This window comes from Dasypus novemcinctus, chromosome 10 (assembly GCF_030445035.2).
Source record: "Dasypus novemcinctus isolate mDasNov1 chromosome 10, mDasNov1.1.hap2, whole genome shotgun sequence".
Taxonomy (NCBI): domain Eukaryota; kingdom Metazoa; phylum Chordata; class Mammalia; order Cingulata; family Dasypodidae; genus Dasypus; species Dasypus novemcinctus.
Genome location: NC_080682.1, coordinates 79,128,001 through 79,147,570, shown reverse-complemented (window position 1 = coordinate 79,147,570; position 19,570 = coordinate 79,128,001). Strand labels below are relative to the sequence as shown.

Below are 19,570 nucleotides of genomic sequence, written 5' to 3'. Positions count from 1 at the left end.
AAAGAAGCTAATATGCCTTCTCTCAATCATAGGTAGGTTGGATACAAAGCTTGCCTTAAGAACACAGGTCAGTTCAGAAAGTTTAAGGAAACTAGGATCAATTTAGCCCAGGGTGCTGGGAAAGTTTATAAATAAGTAAAGGTGGCCTTTAAAGGGGCAGTCACCAATACAATGCATACTATCCACAGATAATTCAGTAGAGTTACTGACGTGTTCCCAAGGCCTATCTTAGAGGGTAGGTATAAGCCAGCAAGACTCTTCAAACCCTATTCCTGCTAGAGGGCTAAGCCTGCTAATATGTTCTGTTTTCTGTTGAGCATTTACTTGAAATTCAAGAGTGTTAATCCTACAGATGAAGGGCATTAGTAACTGTAACTAAATGAGGCTAGGAAACGTAAGAGCTGAAATCTTCTGAATATACCCTATTAATGAAGGATTCAATTCTTCACGTTTTGAAGGCTAGAGCTTTATAGTTTCATGTTTGAAACAGTAGATGGCAGGATTGGATCATAGCTCTACATGCCAAAATTTATGTTGACGTTTATATGTGAAATATAACTAGATAATTAAAATTTTCCAGATTCTCTTGTGGTTTATTAATTTGAATTTTCTATAATATATTCAAGTAGATGAATGTTTCTTTTATAAAAGAAAAAGAAAATGAAATGATACGTAAAATAGAAGTGAAGTATGAAGTATAAAGAAAAAAGTTCGCCCAGAGCCTAAACATGATAGTCTTTTTTTAAAATGGAAGCAGGATGTGGGGAGGTGAGTGATGTCAGGAACTGCAAATATGACAGGTGTTTCTTAAACTTCATCTTGAGACTATTGGTGGGTTAAAAAATTATGAAAATGATTCTATTTTTTAACTTTCTATCACACTAATGTAAATACATTGAATTTGCAGTTAAGGTCATTTTAATCTGCTGCCTCAGATGATTGATATTAAAATTGAAACTCTGAGAAGTATGCATATGTTGTAGTCAAATTCTAATCATCCTTTACAGATATATTCACTCAACTGTCATTAAAATAAAACCATATGCCTCATAAAGGATTTGGAAATTGGGAGAATAATTGATGGGGATGTTATATGCATCTGCTTTAAAGAGACCAGGGTTGAAGTGATTTTTCCAGTGTGCAGAAGCCAAAGTCTCTCAGTAATAAATTTCTAAATGTACTTTGAACATAGGGTAAGAAGGGAATATATGAAGCAAAGTACAACTACTATTCCATTTCAAGTTCAAGTCTCTAGATTTGTGCTGTCGAAAAGAAGTTTCTGTGGTCATAGAAATATTTTTTATCTTCACTGTTCAATGTGTTAGTAATGAGTTACATGTTGAATATTGATCACTTGAAATGTGCCTACTATGTACATCCAAGGAGCTGCATTTTAAATTTAATTTAATTTTGTTTAAATTAAAATGTAAATAGCCATATGTGACTAGAGGCTACCATATTGGACAGCACAACACTAGATCTTTAAAGCAGATGAGATTTTGTTTTATTCAGGTAGTGTCAGACCCTTCAAGGCAGAGAACCTTCAGTGTTTTTGTTTGTTTGTTTTTAGGAGGTACCAGAGATTGAACTCAGGGCCTCGAAAATGGGAAGCAGGCACTCAAGCACTTGAGCTACATCCACTCCCCGAACCTTTAGGTTTTAATAGCATAAAACTATAAGACTTGTGACTCTGGAATCATGAGGCGTTCATCATGACTTTATCAGAGTACTCTAGAAGTGAGATTATATATCCTAGATTTTTAAGTCTTGATTTGAACTCAGTTTAGGATTCTGATCACAACTTCTTCTTTGATTATGATTTCAACATGATTCTAACATTGAACCTCTCATTCCTGAATCTGTGCTTGACCAAATTTCTCATCTCTCCAGTTGGCTTTCATCTGTTACTGTTGTTCTGCCCTTATTTCCTGGCATACTGCTATTATCCTCTAGTTTAGTAATTGCTTACAAAATCGATTTACCTGGAAAACTTGGCATTTCCTTTGCATCCTGCTACCTTATTCTAAAGATCTCATTTGTCAAGTCTCTCTCTACAGAATCTTTTCCTCTCTATTACCTCTTCTCCTTTATCATGTTGCCTATGCTATTTAATGTTTTCATTCCTGCTTACCTGGGTTATTGAACTAGAGTAGAGGTGTCCAAATTCATAACCAAGGATTCAAAACCCTGTTATTTCCTTATGACAAAGCTGCACCCTTACCTGTAAAAAGTAAAACACACTAAAAGAGAATGTCTTTCAAGGAATGAGAATCAAACAATGATTTGAAAAACTTCTAGGTGAAAACAACAGGTATGTAACATGTTTTAGACTTTTCCTTGAATGTTTTGGTAATTTTGTTTTTAGTTTGACTCCATGTGAAAATTAAATTGAGTTATATTTCCCAGCTTACCTTATTTGTGTAAAGAGTTATAAAGGATTTAATTTTATTTTTAACTCATGCTTTGACTAGAGAAAAAAATGGAAGTTTTTATAGCTTTGGTGGTTATATATAGCTTTGATAGGAGAAATCGAAGGAAGAAGACCATACAAAAGAATAGTTAGTCCTACTTGAACAGCGACCCTGTTCCTACCCTTAAGAGTTTATTACTGTTTAATCTCTTGGAAGATTTGAGATTTTATTAAGAAGACCATTCCGTTAGCTTTCCAACATCATCTTCCTCTAGTTATCGTAAACTCCAGATAAGTGTAACTGTCTGATATTCCTTGTATTTTTTCACTTTTATGCCTCTCTTTAATTGTTTCCTCTACCTAGAATAGATCTTTTCACCTTCATTTATGTATGTCCATCTTTTAACCTATCCTTAAAGATTGAGCTCAGATATCACCTCTTAAGAATACCACCCTGATAATTGTCCTCCCTTGTTTTCCAAGGAAAAGTAATCTGTTTCATCTCCATATTCCCCTAACAACTTTCCTTTTCCTCTTTTAGGGCATTTTTCACTTTCTACCTTGTGTTAGCCATTATGACTGTCTGAATATTGCTTGATTACTGTGAAGAGTTTCGATTGCATTAAAATGGATGTTGAGGATAAATGGCTGCTTACCAAGTATCCTACAGGTGTATCATATCCATATTGGATTGTGACAGTTGATCCTGGCTTCTGCTAAAAGTTCAGACCTGAGATGAAGTTTCTTTGCTCAGGAATTTCCAGGACACCCTGAATAATGCTTTTCAGGATTAGATAGGATTAAATTACCACTCTCTGAGTTCCAGTGATAGTATGTATGGATAAAAGTGGCCAAATTGCTAGTACCTATGGATAAGTATGACTGAATTGCTATCCTTGGACTGGCTGCTGGGACCCAGGCCCTTCCTGAGAACAAACAGAACAAAATTCAGGGCTCACAGTTACTCTTTGAACAGTCTTTCCCTGAGGGAAAAAAAAAAAGTAGGCAAACTGTGTCCAATAACCCAATGGGCTAGCAACTGTAGGAACCTCCTACACTAGAGAGACTGTCTAACCTATTTGTGATTCATCTCCATAAGTGCTCTGTAATCAAATCTAATAACTTTATGCCTGACAAGGGTATGTCCCCTACATAATGTACTTGGGAACCAGTTTCTCAATTCCATTTCTTCACATGTATCACATCTATCAGAGGTTTATACCAAGGTTACATTAGCAAGCCCAGACACTATTTGATACCCAGAGATTCAGGAGGGCTAATAGTGTCATCTCTCTCAGCTTCTAAAGAGAATGGCTTTGTAAATCTAGACATCACACAGCCAACAGGTTTATACACCTGATTAAAGCAAAAAATGAAAGCTATACAAATCTTGTTAAGATAATGTATGCTGTCTAGAAGTCAACTCTCAACATGTGCCTTAACTTTGTGACATCCATTGTAATGTTTGTGCTTTTGGCTTGATGACTCACTTTCCAAGTCTGACTTTAACCACCTTCCGACCAACTATTAATATTTATTGGGACTACTAGCCTGTTTCCTGTCTTGCCCTCTGCCTTTTTTGGCATTGCTTTATGTAATCTCATTGAGGTGTTTATTTATCTGGCTTTGGGCCAGTAATTAATGAGTGAATTCTGGAACAAAGCTGAGAATTTATAATTTGACCTTAACCTCTGAATTCTAAATGGCTAAATGAATATATAATTCAATTATTAGTAGAGCATAGAACCATGCTGTGGGTCTATTCTGAAAAGGAGAAATCCTTGTTTTTCTTTTGAATGTTAGCCAAAGAGTGGACCTTGGTAGAAAACACAGATATTTCTGTTTGAATATTGCCCTGGATGGTATTGTTACTTCCATTCCACATATAAACAATGAATACTCATATATAAACAATGATAGAACATTGATAGGTGGATGAGTTTTTTGTGCAATATTATTTGTATATTGCTTTCTTTTATAACCTTATAAAAATTACTATTACTACTGTTTTGAGAAAAAAATTAGGATAGAATTTAAAGGCTAGAAGTCACCTTGGAAATCCTTTTTTTACTCTAATTTTCCAGATGAGCAAACAGATAAAAAGAATCAGAATTGTGATATTCAAAGTCCATAAGTTTTAGATTTAGAGAAATAGAAAGTTGAATTCTAGCTATTCCACTTATTAGCTGTGTGAAATTTGGAGTCATTCCTTAGCCTCTTTAATCCTCAGTTTCCTTCTCTGTAAGTTAGAAATAAAAATAGCTAAGGAATAGGATAGTTCAGATGATTAGAAGAGGTGAAGCACATAAAATACATAGAACAATGGATGATACCTACTAAATACTCAAAATCGTACAGGTTGTTGTTGTTGTTGTTTTTGTTAGTATCAATTAAGGAGTTATACTGAAGTGGTTGCGAACTGCTTTTATATGCCTTCTGTTTGTAACACAGAAGCTTTATCTCCCAGGGAGTTACAGAGCAAACTATAAGATTTCTAGAAAAGGATCCAAAGGGGCTTTAGAATCAGAGGGTTAGATACAAAAGAAAAAGAGTCCTTTTACAGGAAATTAGGGAGGAGAAACCATATGTCCTCTGGTTACTTAAGAATAGGGAACTAAAGATACGATAATTCATTTATTCCAAAACATCTGTCGAACCCTCTGTAGGCACTGTGGTATATCCATTGTGAATGTAGAGATAAGTAAGACATAACTTCTAAAGGAAATCACAAATATGTGTGTGTGGGGGGGATTCTGTAAGCAGTAAAATTATAATACAGTATAGGTAAGTCCTATGAGAGAAACATGAACTAAAAAGTCACAGAATAAATGAGCTTCCCTTGTAAATGGGGTGTGGAGTGCAGGAAAGATGGAAGGAGTTGGAGAGCAGCTCATTGAGAACCTAGTCCAGAATAATAAAAGTGAAGTGAAACTAGACAGAGAATCTTGCTTTGCTCTTGAGCCTATGACAAATTACCCACATCAGGAGTTGATAAACAGAAGAAAACATGCCATGAATATCTAAGGAATATCTGTCTTTTATGATGTTCTTGCTATATGCATGGCATTTGTCCAAAAGTTTTCATATATACTAACTCGGTAATATATATATTAAACTGTATTTTATGTATTACATTGGTGCACTATGACTGCCTACCATTATATAATTTCTGCATAAGAGCCTAAAACCTATAGTTAAATATATCGGTTATAGGAAATGACTGGCTTAAAGGATAATCAATATCTGTGAGGAGAGGGAACAGGAAATAATGAAAACTATACTTTAGGGCAGTGGTTATCAATGATGTCCCAGAAGCATTACCTGAGAACTTGTTAGAAATGCAAATTATTTGTACCCACCCCAGACCTGAATCAGAAACCCTGGGGGTGGGAGAAACAATTTCTGCTTTAAGATGTCCTACAGGTGGTCCTAATAATCTGCTTTAGATTTGGTGTTGGCAAATTATAACTGGTGACCCTAATCTGGTCCGCAGCCTGTTGTATAAACAAAATTTTATTGAAAAATCCTCATTCATTTACTATTGTCTGTGTCTATATTGGTAGAGTTGAGTAGTTGCAACAGAGATTTTATGGTCTGCAAAGCCAAAAAAGTATTTACTCTTTGGTCTTTTGCAGAAAAAGGTTGCTGATTCCTGCTTTAGGCTATAGATGGTAGGTAAGAATGCCAAACCCTGAATGTATAAGCAGATATTTCTAAATGAATTGAAGACCATGAAGAAAAAAAGAGGGAAATGTCTCATCATTTTAAAATTCTTAACCTGTTATATTTCTTTTTTAGTCAAGGATGCTGTCTAAATGGGCCTTTTAGTTCAAATCTACAGACAATCCCAAAGCAAAGGTCATCTTCTCTCTCGCTGACTCACCATATAGGTCTGAGAAAAGCTGGTAAGAAATCATTCTTTATGGTTTAATATGGGAAGCCTCAAAGTATATGCTAGCACAGTTTTGTTTCATTACACATTTATATCTAATTTTGAATACCATTTCAGGTGTTATAAATCAACATGACTAGTTAGGTTGGCTTGTTTATTCAATAAGTTCTTTTGGAGCACTTACTACGTACCACGAACTTTGTGAGGCAATAGGGACCCAGAGAGAAAATATATTAATAGAATATAGTTAAGAGAACTAACCTGAATAGTTGCAGATCCAGATTCATATATCCAGAACAAGGGAAAATCCTTGGGAAAAGATGTTACTTCTGTAGAATGCTACTTGTGGAGGAAAAAAATGTTAGTATGAGAATGGGAAAGATCCTGTCTATATCCTAGTCATTCTAATTGTGGAATTTTCTTTAAACCAAAAGAATATAAAATGCTTCAAAATTTCTTAGATGAAAGACATTTTATAGATACAATGAAGCTTTAGCAGAGCAACATTGATATTCTGCTTATAAAATATATGTTTGGGGAAGCAGAAGTGGCTCAAGTGGTTGGGCTCCAGTCTACCATAGGAGAGACCCTGGGTTCGATTCCTGGGGCCTCCTGGTGAAGGCAAGCTGGCCCATGCTGCAGAGAGCTGGTGGCTGCCGCCAAGGAGAACTGCCACAGCAAGATGACACAACGAAGGAAGATGCAGTGGAGAGACAGTGAGAGATGCAGCAGACCTGGGAACTGAGGTGGCTCAAGCAATTGAGTGCCTCTCTCCCACACTGGAGGTCCCACGATCAGTTCCCAGTGCCTCCAGAAGAGAAGGACAAGAAGAAGAGACAAGCAGACACAGAAGAACACACAGCGAATGGACACAGAGAGCAGAGAGTAAGCACAAAACAACAAGAAGGGAGGATTAAAAGATAATAGTAATATGTCCGATATGAGGACAGTGGGATATACAATCACAAAATTAATTTATATGCAATGTCTGATACACAATAATAACTATAAAACATCTGAAGTAGAAAAATGTGATTGATAAGCAAGAGAACAAGTAGTAGAAGATCTACATTTGATCTCCATGCTGAAGTTAATAAGGTCTTTAAAATAACAATGCTATTTTTTTTTCATCTTACATTTGGTATATTTTTCCCCCCATCCACCCTATTATTATTTTTTTATATCATTTATATGTAAACATACATAAACAGTAAGTGTATGGTAGAAGTTGTGAACTTACAAAGCACTTATGCATAACATTGTACGGGGGTCCCATACATCAGCCTACCACCAACACCTTGTACATAACTATGCTATTTTGAAGGAATTAGAAGGAAAGATGGAAAAATGGATCATTTGAACAAAGAACTGGAACACAAAAAAGAAGCAATGGACAGTCTAGGATTGAGAAATTCAATTGATGAAATTGAGAGCTTAATAGAAAGGCTTAAGAGCAGACTGGATGAGTTTAAGAGCAGATAGGACAGGTTAGAAAACAGGATAAGTGAATTTGAAGATAGAAATAGAAACTGTCTAAACTAAAGAACAGAGAGGGGAAAATACATAAATAAAGAGCAATGTGAGAGACATGTAAGACATAGTGAAAAATTCTAAAGTCCATGTAGATGAAGTCCTAAAAGGAAAGGAAAGAGACAATGCAGGCAGAAACAAAACTTAAAGACAAAGTGAAAATTTTTCCAAAACTAATTAAAGAAAGCAACTGTGGAATAAGTTGCCATATGGGGTATCATGAGGACACAGACTCAGGCACAACAGAAACTTTAAGCAAATGATTGCTTTATTACTGCACAAAGAGTCCACAAGGGCAGGGGAAGAGATCTCATTGTGGCTGGTCTCCCAGGGAGGCCAACAGTTCAGGTCAGTGAATGGCAGCTCCTTATGCCCTACTTCTCTCTGAAAAGGAGTGACAAATCTGTGCTGTCAAGGGTGGGGTATGATCCAGGGGGAGGGGGCCCTGCCACTGGGAGTTCTTTCCCTGATAAGTGTCTAGAGTTGCTTGTTCTAGGTTTCTGGGTTCAAGCTACAGCTGGGCCTTTTCATTAGACCTAACATCTCTCCTGGAGGCTGTGGAATGGAAACAGACTGAAATATCTGTTCATAATAGAAAAGGAGGTGGGGAATAGGCAAGGATTGGGAGATGGCTACTATGCATGTGTCTATGACTTCCCTAGGAGCAACCAACTGATTCACGAAACTTGGTGAACCTCAAGTAGGGTAAATAAAGAGAAAATCAGAGCTAGGCATGACATAGTCAAACCTTTGCATACTAAAGATACAGAGAATATCTCAAAAGAAACCAAAAGAAAAAACAGGTTATTTTCTTGGATAATACTTTGACTGACTTTTCAATAGCACTTATGGCTGCCAAAGACAATGGAATAATATTTGAAAAAACAAGCTAGAATTTATTATCCAATGAAAATATCCTTTAAAAGGAAGCTTTTTCATATAAATATAAGATAATAAAACTAATTGCTAGCATATCTACACTATAAATATTGACCAAAGGAAGCTTCTTAGGTATAGAAGGAAAATGATCTATATGGAATCATTGAACTGCAGGAAGGAATGAAAAGCACTGATAAGCATGAACATGTGGGTGAGAAAAATTGATGATTTAAAGCAATAATAATAAATTCCTTGTAGTGTTTATGGTATAGGTAGGTTAAACATATGCCATAGCATAAAGAATGGGAAAGGATAAATGGAGTTAACTTGTTGTAAGGTAGAGCCATGCCTGAGAAGTAGCAAAAAGTTCTAATTTAAGGGAGACTAATACTTCAAAGATATATGTTGTAAAATGATGCAGGGTGACAATGAAAAGAATTATGGAAAAAGGTATAACTAAAGAGCTAATACAGGAGTTGTAGTGGAAAAATAAAAAAAAAATACATATGGTTAATCCAGAAGAATCAAGGAAAAGAGAAACAAAAACAGAAGTAGCAAATAAAAAAGAAAAATCAACCTAGTGGATTAAACACACTATATTACATTAAATATATACCTTAGAGACTGGGAATGATCTGATTGACATGTTATATTACCTAAAATGTCCAGTTTTCAAAAAATTGGATCATACATTCCAATTAAAAGGTTGTCAGATTGAATTTAAAACACAGACCCAACTATATGCTATTTACAAGAGATAAATTTTAAATATAAGCTAACAGATCTGATCTCAAACAAAATTCATATATATATTTGGTGATTTTAATTCACCACACTCATTAGCTAATAGAATAAGCAGCCAAATATCATTATAGATATGTTGAACACTTGAGCATGATTAAATGACTAGACCTAATTAATTATAAAACAATATACCCAACCATTCCATTACACATATTTTTTCCAAGGACACATAAAACATTTTCCACAATATACCATTTGAGGGGCTATAAAGTAAGTCTCAATAATTTTCACAGGGTTAAAATCGTGTATATAGAGAGACTGGCGTCTGGGATGGTGAAGGGAGGAGGACCTTGGTGAGCTCATTCTCTTGCTTAAACAACAAAAATAGGGACAAAACAATTAAAATCAATCATTTCAGAACCATGGAAATTAATAAAAGCCAGAGAATGAATTAGATATTGCCTATCCAAGGGGAACTACTGAACCTTGTGTAAACAGTGGTTTTTGTAACATTTTAATTTGAAGGGTTTTCCCATCTACCTTCCCTCCCCAGCACAGAAAGATAGCCAAAAGCCAATGACTTTGCAGTCATAGGAGAGATCTGTCCTCATTTGGAGCTCCAATAAAAGCACCATCCAAAGAGGACAGTAAATATTTTGTCTAAACTTAGACCATGGAAAATCTGTATTTCCAGGCGATTTATTGGACTTAATGCTAAATTCATTGGGGAAAAAAAAAATCCCTACCCTAGGGCTACTTTTAAAGATAACAATCTGATGGGAACATTGAAACTGCCTGAGGGTGTGAGTCTAGCAGGGAATTTGAAAGTCTAGCAGGGAATTTGAAAGGAAATCCTTGAGACTAAATGACCATAGGGAACTTCTAAAAGCTCTGATAGATTCCTGGGGATCTAAAAGGCTGCACAGATGTGTGCCACTGTGCCCACGCCTAGGAAAGATGTAAAAAAGATGTGGGAAAGGAGAAGGCCCAGGTGGTTCACCTGTAGCTGACCTTGAAGCCCTGTCCAAGCTGGAAGTGAAATCTAAGGCTGTCTTGTAAACTATCTGAAGTTTGAAGCTGTGTCTTTTCACACTGATCCCCTTGGGAAAAGACTCAAACCTTATGAAACATTATTGACTGACCACTAAATAATACTGATCCAGTGGTGGCTCCTAGGAAGCCAAACTTAAAAATCAAAACAAGAACTTATATATTTTAAAAAGCTAGCTGAGAACTCAGTGGCCACATTCTACAGGGCAAAAGGAATCAATATAATTAGTCCAGTAAAGTTGCTAAACAAATAATTTCAAAGAAGAAATCAAACACAGCCCGTCACACCAACAAACCTTGGGGGTGGAGATGGATCTGATATCAGGGTTGTTACAATATATTATCTAAAATGCCCTGGAATTAAATTGTGGTGTTAGTCGCACAACTTCATGAATATACTGGGGGAAAAAAAACAGCACTGAATTTTACAATTTTAAGAAGTTAAATTTTTTTAGTATTTGAATGATAGCTCAATGTCAAAAGAAATGCTACTGTAAATAGAAGAGAGCTTTATTAACAGCATAACAATTCATGAATTGGGCAACACCAAGTAAAAGCAGGTTTTACAAAGCCTTTGAGGGGCACTGGAAATCAAAAAAAAAAAAAAAAAGGAAATGGCAGTTGTCAGAAAAGTTCTGTTCTAGTGTCTTATTAGAACATCAAGGCAGAAGGGAACTTGTCTGAAACTGACTGGTCAAAGCTTAGGCCTCCTTTGCTTGTCCTATTTCCTGTAAGTCTCCTCCAAGCTGTGTATTCCTGAAGTCTGAGCATAGAGTGTCCATCTTGTGTATTTCCATTGCCTGGAGCCATTTTTTAAAAGGCTAAGAACCCCTGTTCTGCTGTGAGTCTGCTAGGAAGCCGTAACTTCATGTAATTACAGGAGTGAGTTCCTAACCTTTGTTGTATTCTACTGGTAAGAAGCAAGTCCTGGTCTTCCCACACTCAAGGGGAGGAGATTATACAAAGGCTTGAACACCAGAAGGGATCAATGGAGTCCGTTTTGGAGTCTACCACAACAGCCCAATAGAAAATGAGCACTTATGAAGAGATTGGCCTGTAAGGGTAAGGGACGTGATCGGCCTCCTGAGTAATCAGGAAATGAAAAAGTGAAAGTACAATGTCCTTCTGGTTACTTTCAGAGTGGTGAAAGATAAAGAGTGACAACACCAAATGTTGGTGAGAATTTGGAGCAGCAGAAACTATCATACTGGGAATATGTATAATGACTTTGGAAAATAATTTAATTCTATCAAGTTAAGTTGAGTAATTCCATTCCTAAGAATATACACTGGTGAGGTGCGTGTAGATGTATGGCAGAATACTGGTATAAGTATGTTCATTGCCATATTGTTTGTAATTGCCCCTAAACATCCCATATGTCTATCAACACTTGACTGGAGAAATAAAACTGTGCTATATTCCTAACATAGCATTTTATACAGCAAGGAAAATGAGTGAACTATGGTCACATGCAACAGCATGGAAGTATGTTTTAAAATTTTTAAGTAAAGTAATTAAGCATAGAAACTTGTCTGATTCAATTTATAAAGTTCCAAAAAGGCAAATCTAATTTCTTAAGGGATGTATCATAGTTGTATATACATATAAAGAAAGGCAAGAAAATACCATTAAAGTCAAAATAATGATTTCCTTTAATGGGAGGGAAGGAAGTTTGAGAAAGGGTTTTTCTGATCTCTGGCAATGCTTTTTGTCTTAGGTGATGGGCATTTATTATAGCATTTCTTTATGTGTATTATAGTTTATAATAAAAATGTTGAAAATATAAGTAATGAAGTTAGTTACTATTTCTTAAGGGTTTCTAGGTTTCCTTCTATCCCATTTTTTCCTCTCCTGGTGGCTTTTCTATGGTAATATCAAATTTCTTTTGAGGAAACTATGCTCTAAGATTATTTACTCTTTATTCCTCTCAAGTTATTTGTCAAAATTTTGGTAACTTGCTAAAACTAGAGAAAATAACCCTGAAAATTGGAAATTTTGTGTCAGATTCGCAACTAAGCAATTATGACTTTGACAAGCAAGTTTGTTCTCTTCTCTAGTCCTTATTTTCCTCTCTGAAACTTTAAAGTGTTGGGCCAGATTATAAAATCCCATTCAGCCCACCATTATGTGAATTTATAGGCACCTCTAAACAAATCAATCCATTTGAGCAACAGTGGTGGTGCTGGAAGGAGTATGTCTCACCGAGTTAATTGTCTTAACTAAATCAAGTACTTTTTTCTTTTGCATTTTTTTTCCTTCATAGGTAAAAATGAGGACACTACTTAAGTCAGAATTATTGTGAAGACTTAATAAAATAACACATCTATAAGTACTTACTGCTCTGCTTGAAAATATTGTAGATCCATTATAACTGTTATTTGCTTTCCTCTCAGATTCACACTTTGAGTCTTTAGTTCCAAATAAAGTTTTAAATTTGTCTACCTCTTTCCAAGTATACCCACACTGCCTTAGTTCAAGTCACTCAGCAAAGTATGCTGGACTAAATCAACAAGATTAGAGACCCATCCTTTGTATCCTGAAGCTCTCTTTTTCCTTATTTTAGTACTTTGCACTTGTTTGTATCTTCCGCTAATCTAAGGTGTTAAGAGATGCATACATAGGTGGAATAAGTAGGTTTGTTAAATTACAGGAATGGTATCTTTTTCTCCATTGTGAAACCCAGCACGCTTTCCAGCACATAGTAGGCACTCACATATTTGTTCAATAAATGAATAGGTTGGGAAATTTTGGATATGTTTTTAAAGGGATATGCCACTTATGTTAACATGTAATTTTGACATGTGCTCTATTTGCTTAATGCTATCAAGAACTTGAAAATAAAATTTGGTAAAGATGTTTGCTCATGTAGATTATCAAGATGGTAGAAATGCAAAATGTGAAAGATAAAGGCCAGTATGTACATTTCATTCATACTCTTAATATCTACCTATCATGGGTCATCCTGCCATAGGGTATTTACTCAACAATGATGATAACTAATATGGTCTAAGTTCTGCTTAAATTCCTAGGATGTCTTCAAGTTAGCGTCAAGTAGAAATTGATTTTATCATTCAATTGTAAATATTTTGATTCCTTTAATGAAAGAAAATGTTCTTTATAAACATACAAAATTAAATAATACACATGCATGTATATTTATTTATCTCCTCTTTTTTAATTTTTTAAGGTGCTTTGCACAGTCTGAGTCCTGTGAATTCTCCCAGCTATGGACCAGTGTCTGCTGGCTCTCTAACTAATCGGTCACCCATAGAATTTCCTGATACTGCTGATTTTCTTACTAAGTCAAATGTTATTTTACACAAATCTCTGAGCAATACACCCAATACATCAGATTTTTATCAGCAGCTTAGAAATTCTGATAGCAATCTGTGTAACAGGTAAGTTTTCCAAATGGTTATTATTTTTGGCTTGAAATATAGGTTATTTTAACAAAAGTGTTACCAGTTTCCTAGTTCTATATTATAATCAGATGATGGTTTAAGACTATATCCTCTTATCTAATAGTTTTTATTCCAAATAAACTTGTTCCAATGTCCATGTTATTATTCCTCTACCAATTACATGATCTCCATTTGAGGTAAAATATTGTAGTTTTTTTTTTTTTTTTTTACAGTCTTGAAAGAGGATTTAATGTATAAATCAAGTGGAATTAGTTCTACTGATAGAAAGCAGAAAAATTTAGCAAAGTTGTTACTAATAAAATTCTTATAACTTAGTTAATAAAAGTACCCAATTCACCTTAAGGTAAAAATGTACTAGAAACTTTAATTAATAGTTAATATCATTATATAAATGTCTATATATTATAAAACAACATAAGGATAATAACTGAAATTATAACTGGGTAGATTTAGCCTAAACCTACTATTGCAAGTGTTTACATTGCATTGGAAATATTTAGAAAGTGTGTAAAAATTAAAGGAGATATACCTCAGCATTGTCAAACTCTCTTGTACATTCAAACCAGGGCTTCAATGCACTGTAGTTTGCCTCTGCATTTGAGTTATTGGCTAGGTTGGTCACTGACGCCTAAAACAATACAGGTATCTATACATCTTTGGTTGTGCTCCTGAAGTAGATGGAGACTATGTTACAGTTTTGAACACTAGCAGCAGCCAGCAATGGTTCAAAATGGCCATGTGTAAGTAGGGTTTGCCTCATTCCAATGGTGACTTTCAAAAATATGTTATCTTCTTGGGGGGCACGTGAATGCTTTCTAAAATAAACGCTATTACATTTATAGAAAGATTGGAATATTGGAGTGTCCAACTGGGATATTGGTTAAATATCAAGTAGGTTTTCTAATTATATTTAGGTTAAAACTTACTTCATTTATGATATTTATTTATATATATTTGTTTCATAAGCTGTGGACATCAAATACTGAAATATGTTTTGACGTCTGAATCAGAATCTGGTACAGACTGCCACAGTGGAAAAACAGGTGAGACTGCAAAAGTCATATGTGCTTGAGTTTAAAAGCAATTTCTTTTGTGTTTTTTAAGAAAAGATAAATGAATAGGTTTCACTTCAGTTTATCCATCTTTAAAATGCAGATGATAATATTTGTACCTACTTCAAAGATGAGTTAAAAACTATAAAAAATAGATGGTTAAAGTATTTTGATAAATAAAAATGTGCTGTACAAATAAATGTAGTTTTCTTAGATTATGGCTAGGGTTCAAAAATAGTGAAAGTAATTAAATTAATGTTACAATTGTACTAAACAAACTAAGCCCAAAAGGATTTCCATAAATGTGTTTTTCTTAGGGCATAGAAAGGAAGTATTTTCCAATTTGTTTAATTATACTATTCTGAAATGTTTTATATCCTCAAACCAGAAATATTGTTGGTGATGAAATTATAGTTGTTTTACAGCATTATAAGTTTCTGGTAATGGTAAACCTAGGTTACTTAAACTAACATGGCCCTGGGCAGCTAAGAAATTTGGACAAATTATTTTTAAAAATCTACTTGAAACCATTGAAGAACTGACAAGTTCCTAAGTATTAAAAATACAAGATCTGAAGGAGGACTGAGGTTCAAGGGGCCATTGAAAGGATGTTTGGCAATTCCTCAGGAGCTAGTTACTGATAGGATGAGCAGTGCTTTTGACAGCTTCATGAGACTAAGAAGTCAGAGGATGGAGTTGAAGGACTACATGGTGGGGATAACTTGGTGTGCTCTGAAGGGCTGGACCCTGGGAATAAAGGTAAACTAGAGATACATAGGCCCTTTCAGGGATTATAGGCTTAACTCAGTCCTTGAAATTTAATTAATGTAATCTTGGATTGTTAGTGCATCAGGAATTTGGCAGAAGCACACCTGTCTGGAGGAAGATAACATTACCGAGGTTCTCAAGTTAATTGTACAAACAATTTTGTAAATGAATGTCCCGGCACACAATAAAAAAACAATCAGATAGTCTATGTAGTCTACTTCTTATTCTAAATAAAGTAGCAGATCTATGGTCAGACTGAGAATGACTGTAAACATTATAAAATACACAAAACACCTCTTCAGAAGCATTAGAATGCAACTGGGCTAGCTAGAAATTAAAGGACTAAGATTCCATAGGAAAGGGAACCTCAGAGAAGTAAGCCCAACATTCTGCTTGATTTTTTTTTCTCTCTCTAGTCATTTACTGATTCCTAAACTGCACTGGGCAAGAAGCTAGGAAGTTTAGAGGCTAAAACGCTAATTTGAACTTTTGGCATTCTCATAAGGAGATGAAACTGGTGCTCAGAGCCAGCCAAGAAAGAGGGGTTCTCCCTCTCATTTAGAGGTGGAGTGGGCATCAGCATCCCAGAGTCCTCAGGATTGGGAAATAAAATATGAACTAGAGTGGAATTACAGGTATTATACTATAGACTTATTGTGATTCTAGCAATGGAAGAAATTATATCATTCATGTGGAAACACTGGCCCCTGGAGTTGCTGAAGGCAGGAAGAGGGAAAAAGAGGTATAATATGGGGCCATATTTGGGACTTGGAGTTGTCCTGAATAACATTGCAGGGACAGATGCGGGACATTATATATCCTGCCATAACCTACCAAATGGACTGGGAAAGAATGTGAACTACAATGTAAACTATAATCCATGCTGTGTAGCAGAGCTCCAAAATGTGTCCATCAGGGAAACGGACTTGGCCCAGTGGTTAGGGCGTCCATCTACCACATGGGAGGTCCGCGGTTCAAACCCCGGGCCTCCTTGACCCATGTGGAGCTGGCCCATGCGCAGAGCTGATGCACGCAAGGAGTGCCCTGCCTTGCAGGGGTGTCCCCCGTGTAGGGGAGCCCCACGCACAAGGAGTGCACCCCGCAAGGAGAGCCGCCCAGTGTGAAAGTGCAGCCTGCCTAAGAACAGTGCCACCCACACACGGAGAGCTGACACAACAAGATGATGCAACAAAGAGAGACACAGATTCCCATGCCACTGACAACAACAGAAGCGGACAAAGAAAACAGGACATAGCAAATGGACAGAGAACAGACAACCAGGGTGGGGGGGAGGGGAGAGAAATAAATAAATAAATAAATCTTTAAAAAAAAATTTGTTCATCAGTTGCAGTGAATGTACCATACTAATGAAAAAAATTGTAGATGTGAGAGAAGTGGAGGGTGTGGGGAGTGAGGTATATGGGAATCTCCGTATTTTTTTAATGTAGCATTTTGTGTGATCTCTGTATCTTTTAAAAATAAATTTAAAAAGAAGGGGTTATGGTAAGCACAGGATCATATATTTATGACAACAGCAATCTTAAAATCAATTAATATATAAAGAGAATAGGGAACAAAAACAACATGCTCATCTTAATGGATACAGAAAAAGCTTTTGACAAATGCAACACTCTTTGTTGATAAAAACTCTCATCAAAGTAGGATAGAAAATAACTTCCTCAAACTGATAAAGGGCATCTACACAATAACCCATAGCTAACATCATACTTAACTGTGAAAGACTGAATGCTTTTCCTCTTAAGATGAAGAAGATGACAATGATGTCTGTTCTCAACATTCTGTTCAATATTGGAGGTTTTAATTAGTGCAATAAGACAACAAGAGGGAAAGCGGACTTGGCCCAGTGGTTAGGGTGTCCGTCTACCACATGGGAGGTCCGCGGTTCAAACCCTGGGCCTCCTTGACCCGTGTGGAGCTGGCCCATCCACAGTGCTGATGCGCACAAGGAGTGCCCTGCCACGCAGGGGTGTCCCCCGCATAGGGGAGCCCCACGCGCAAGGAGAGCCCCGTAAGGAGAGCCCTGTAAGGAAAGCCGCCCAGCGCGAAAGAAAGTGCAGCCTGCCCAGGAATGGTGCTGCCCACGCTTCCCGTGCCGCTGACAACAACAGAAGCGGACAAAGAAACAAGACGCAGCAAATAGACACAGAGAACAGACAACCGGGGAAGGGGGTGGGGATTAAATACATAAATAAATCTTTAAAAAAAAAAAAGACAACAAGAGGACAATAAAGGCATCCAAAATGAAAAGGAAGAAATAAAACTGTCCCTATTCACAGATCACATGATCATTATGTAGAAAATCCCAAGGAATTTACATATACAAAAAACTACTAGAACCAATGAAGTTTGAAAGTGTCACAAACTACAAGATTCACTATACCAAAATATATTTCTATATATTAGTAATGAATCATAAGAAAATAAGTCCATTCACAATAGCATTAAAAAACACGAAATAGTATATAGGGACCTCATATTTTTTAATGTAATATTAAAAAAATTTTAAAAAGCACGAAATAGAGTAAATTTAACAAATTAAATGGAAGATTTGTGTATGTGTACTGAAACTATTAAACATTGTTGAGAGAGATTAGAGAAAATCTAAATACTTTGAGAAACATTTCATAATAATGGATTGGAAGACTCAATATTGTCAATAAGACAGTTTTCCAACATGTATCTCTAAGCACAATGCAATCCTTATTAAATTCTATCAGGCATTTTTATAGAAATTGACAAGTTGATCATAAAATTTATATGGAAATACAATGGACCTACAATATCAAAAACAATTTTGAAATAGAAGAAGAAAACAGGAGAACTTAAAATACTCAATATCAAATCTTATTTTAAAGACACTGTAATCATGACAGTGTGGTATTAGGACAAGGGTGGGCATATAGATCAAAAGAACAGAACATTTATGGTCAATTGAGTTTTGACAAAGGTGCTCAGACAATTTAATAAGGAAAGGGGAGTTTTTTCAATAAGTCCTGGGACAATTGGATATCCATATGCCAAAAAAAGAACTTGGACCCTGTCCTCACAAAATATACAAAAATCAACTCAAAATGTGACCATAAACCTGGCTAAAACTATCAAACTTCTAGAAGAAATATAGGAGTAAGTCTTTGTGACCTTGAGTTGAGGAAAACGTTATTAAATGCAGTATCAAAAGTGCAATACATGAAAGAAAAAATAATCCAAAAATTGTACTTCATCAAAATTAAAAACTTTTGCACATCAGAAGACCTTAGTGAGAAAATGAAAAGACAAAAAATTGGAAGAAAATAGTTGCAAGTTATACATCTAAACAAAGGACATGTATCCATAACACACAAAGAACTCTTACAAATCAACCACATATGAGGTCCCGTGTTCAGTCCCTTGCCCCAGTACCTCAAAAAAAAAAAAAAAAAAGGCGGGGGGGCAAAAGCGTTGAATAGACATTTTGGCTAAGGATATTTGGTCAAGAAACTAAATGAATGCATTATAAGCATATGAAAAGATGCTGAACATCATTAATCGTTAGGGTAGAAATGCAAATTAGTAATAATACTAAAAGGAAATATGTCTACATTCATGCTAGAATAAATAAAAGGGACAGAAAATGCCAAATGTTGGCAAGAAGGCGAAGAAATGGGAACACTTCAGCCTTGCTGATGGGAATATAAAATGTTACAGCACTATGGAAAGTAGTTTGACAGTTTCTTAAAAAGTTTCACATGAATTTATCAGATTACCCTGCAATTCTTCAGTTTTAGGAATCTACCTAAGAGAAAATACATGACCACGCAAAAAC

The 19,570-nt window shown here is 35.7% G+C and overlaps 1 protein-coding gene across 1 annotated transcript in view; it reads left to right on the top strand.

Annotated features, from left to right (window-relative positions):
- The window catches only part of PDE3B (phosphodiesterase 3B), a 260,862-nt gene that overhangs the window by 210,032 nt on the left and 31,260 nt on the right, over positions 1-19,570 (top strand). Inside the window, exons 5-7 of the mRNA XM_004472520.4 lie at positions 6,209-6,315; positions 13,693-13,903; positions 14,894-14,970. Coding sequence (XP_004472577.2) covers positions 6,209-6,315; positions 13,693-13,903; positions 14,894-14,970 — 395 coding nt within the window. The remainder of the gene's footprint in view (positions 1-6,208; positions 6,316-13,692; positions 13,904-14,893; positions 14,971-19,570) is intronic.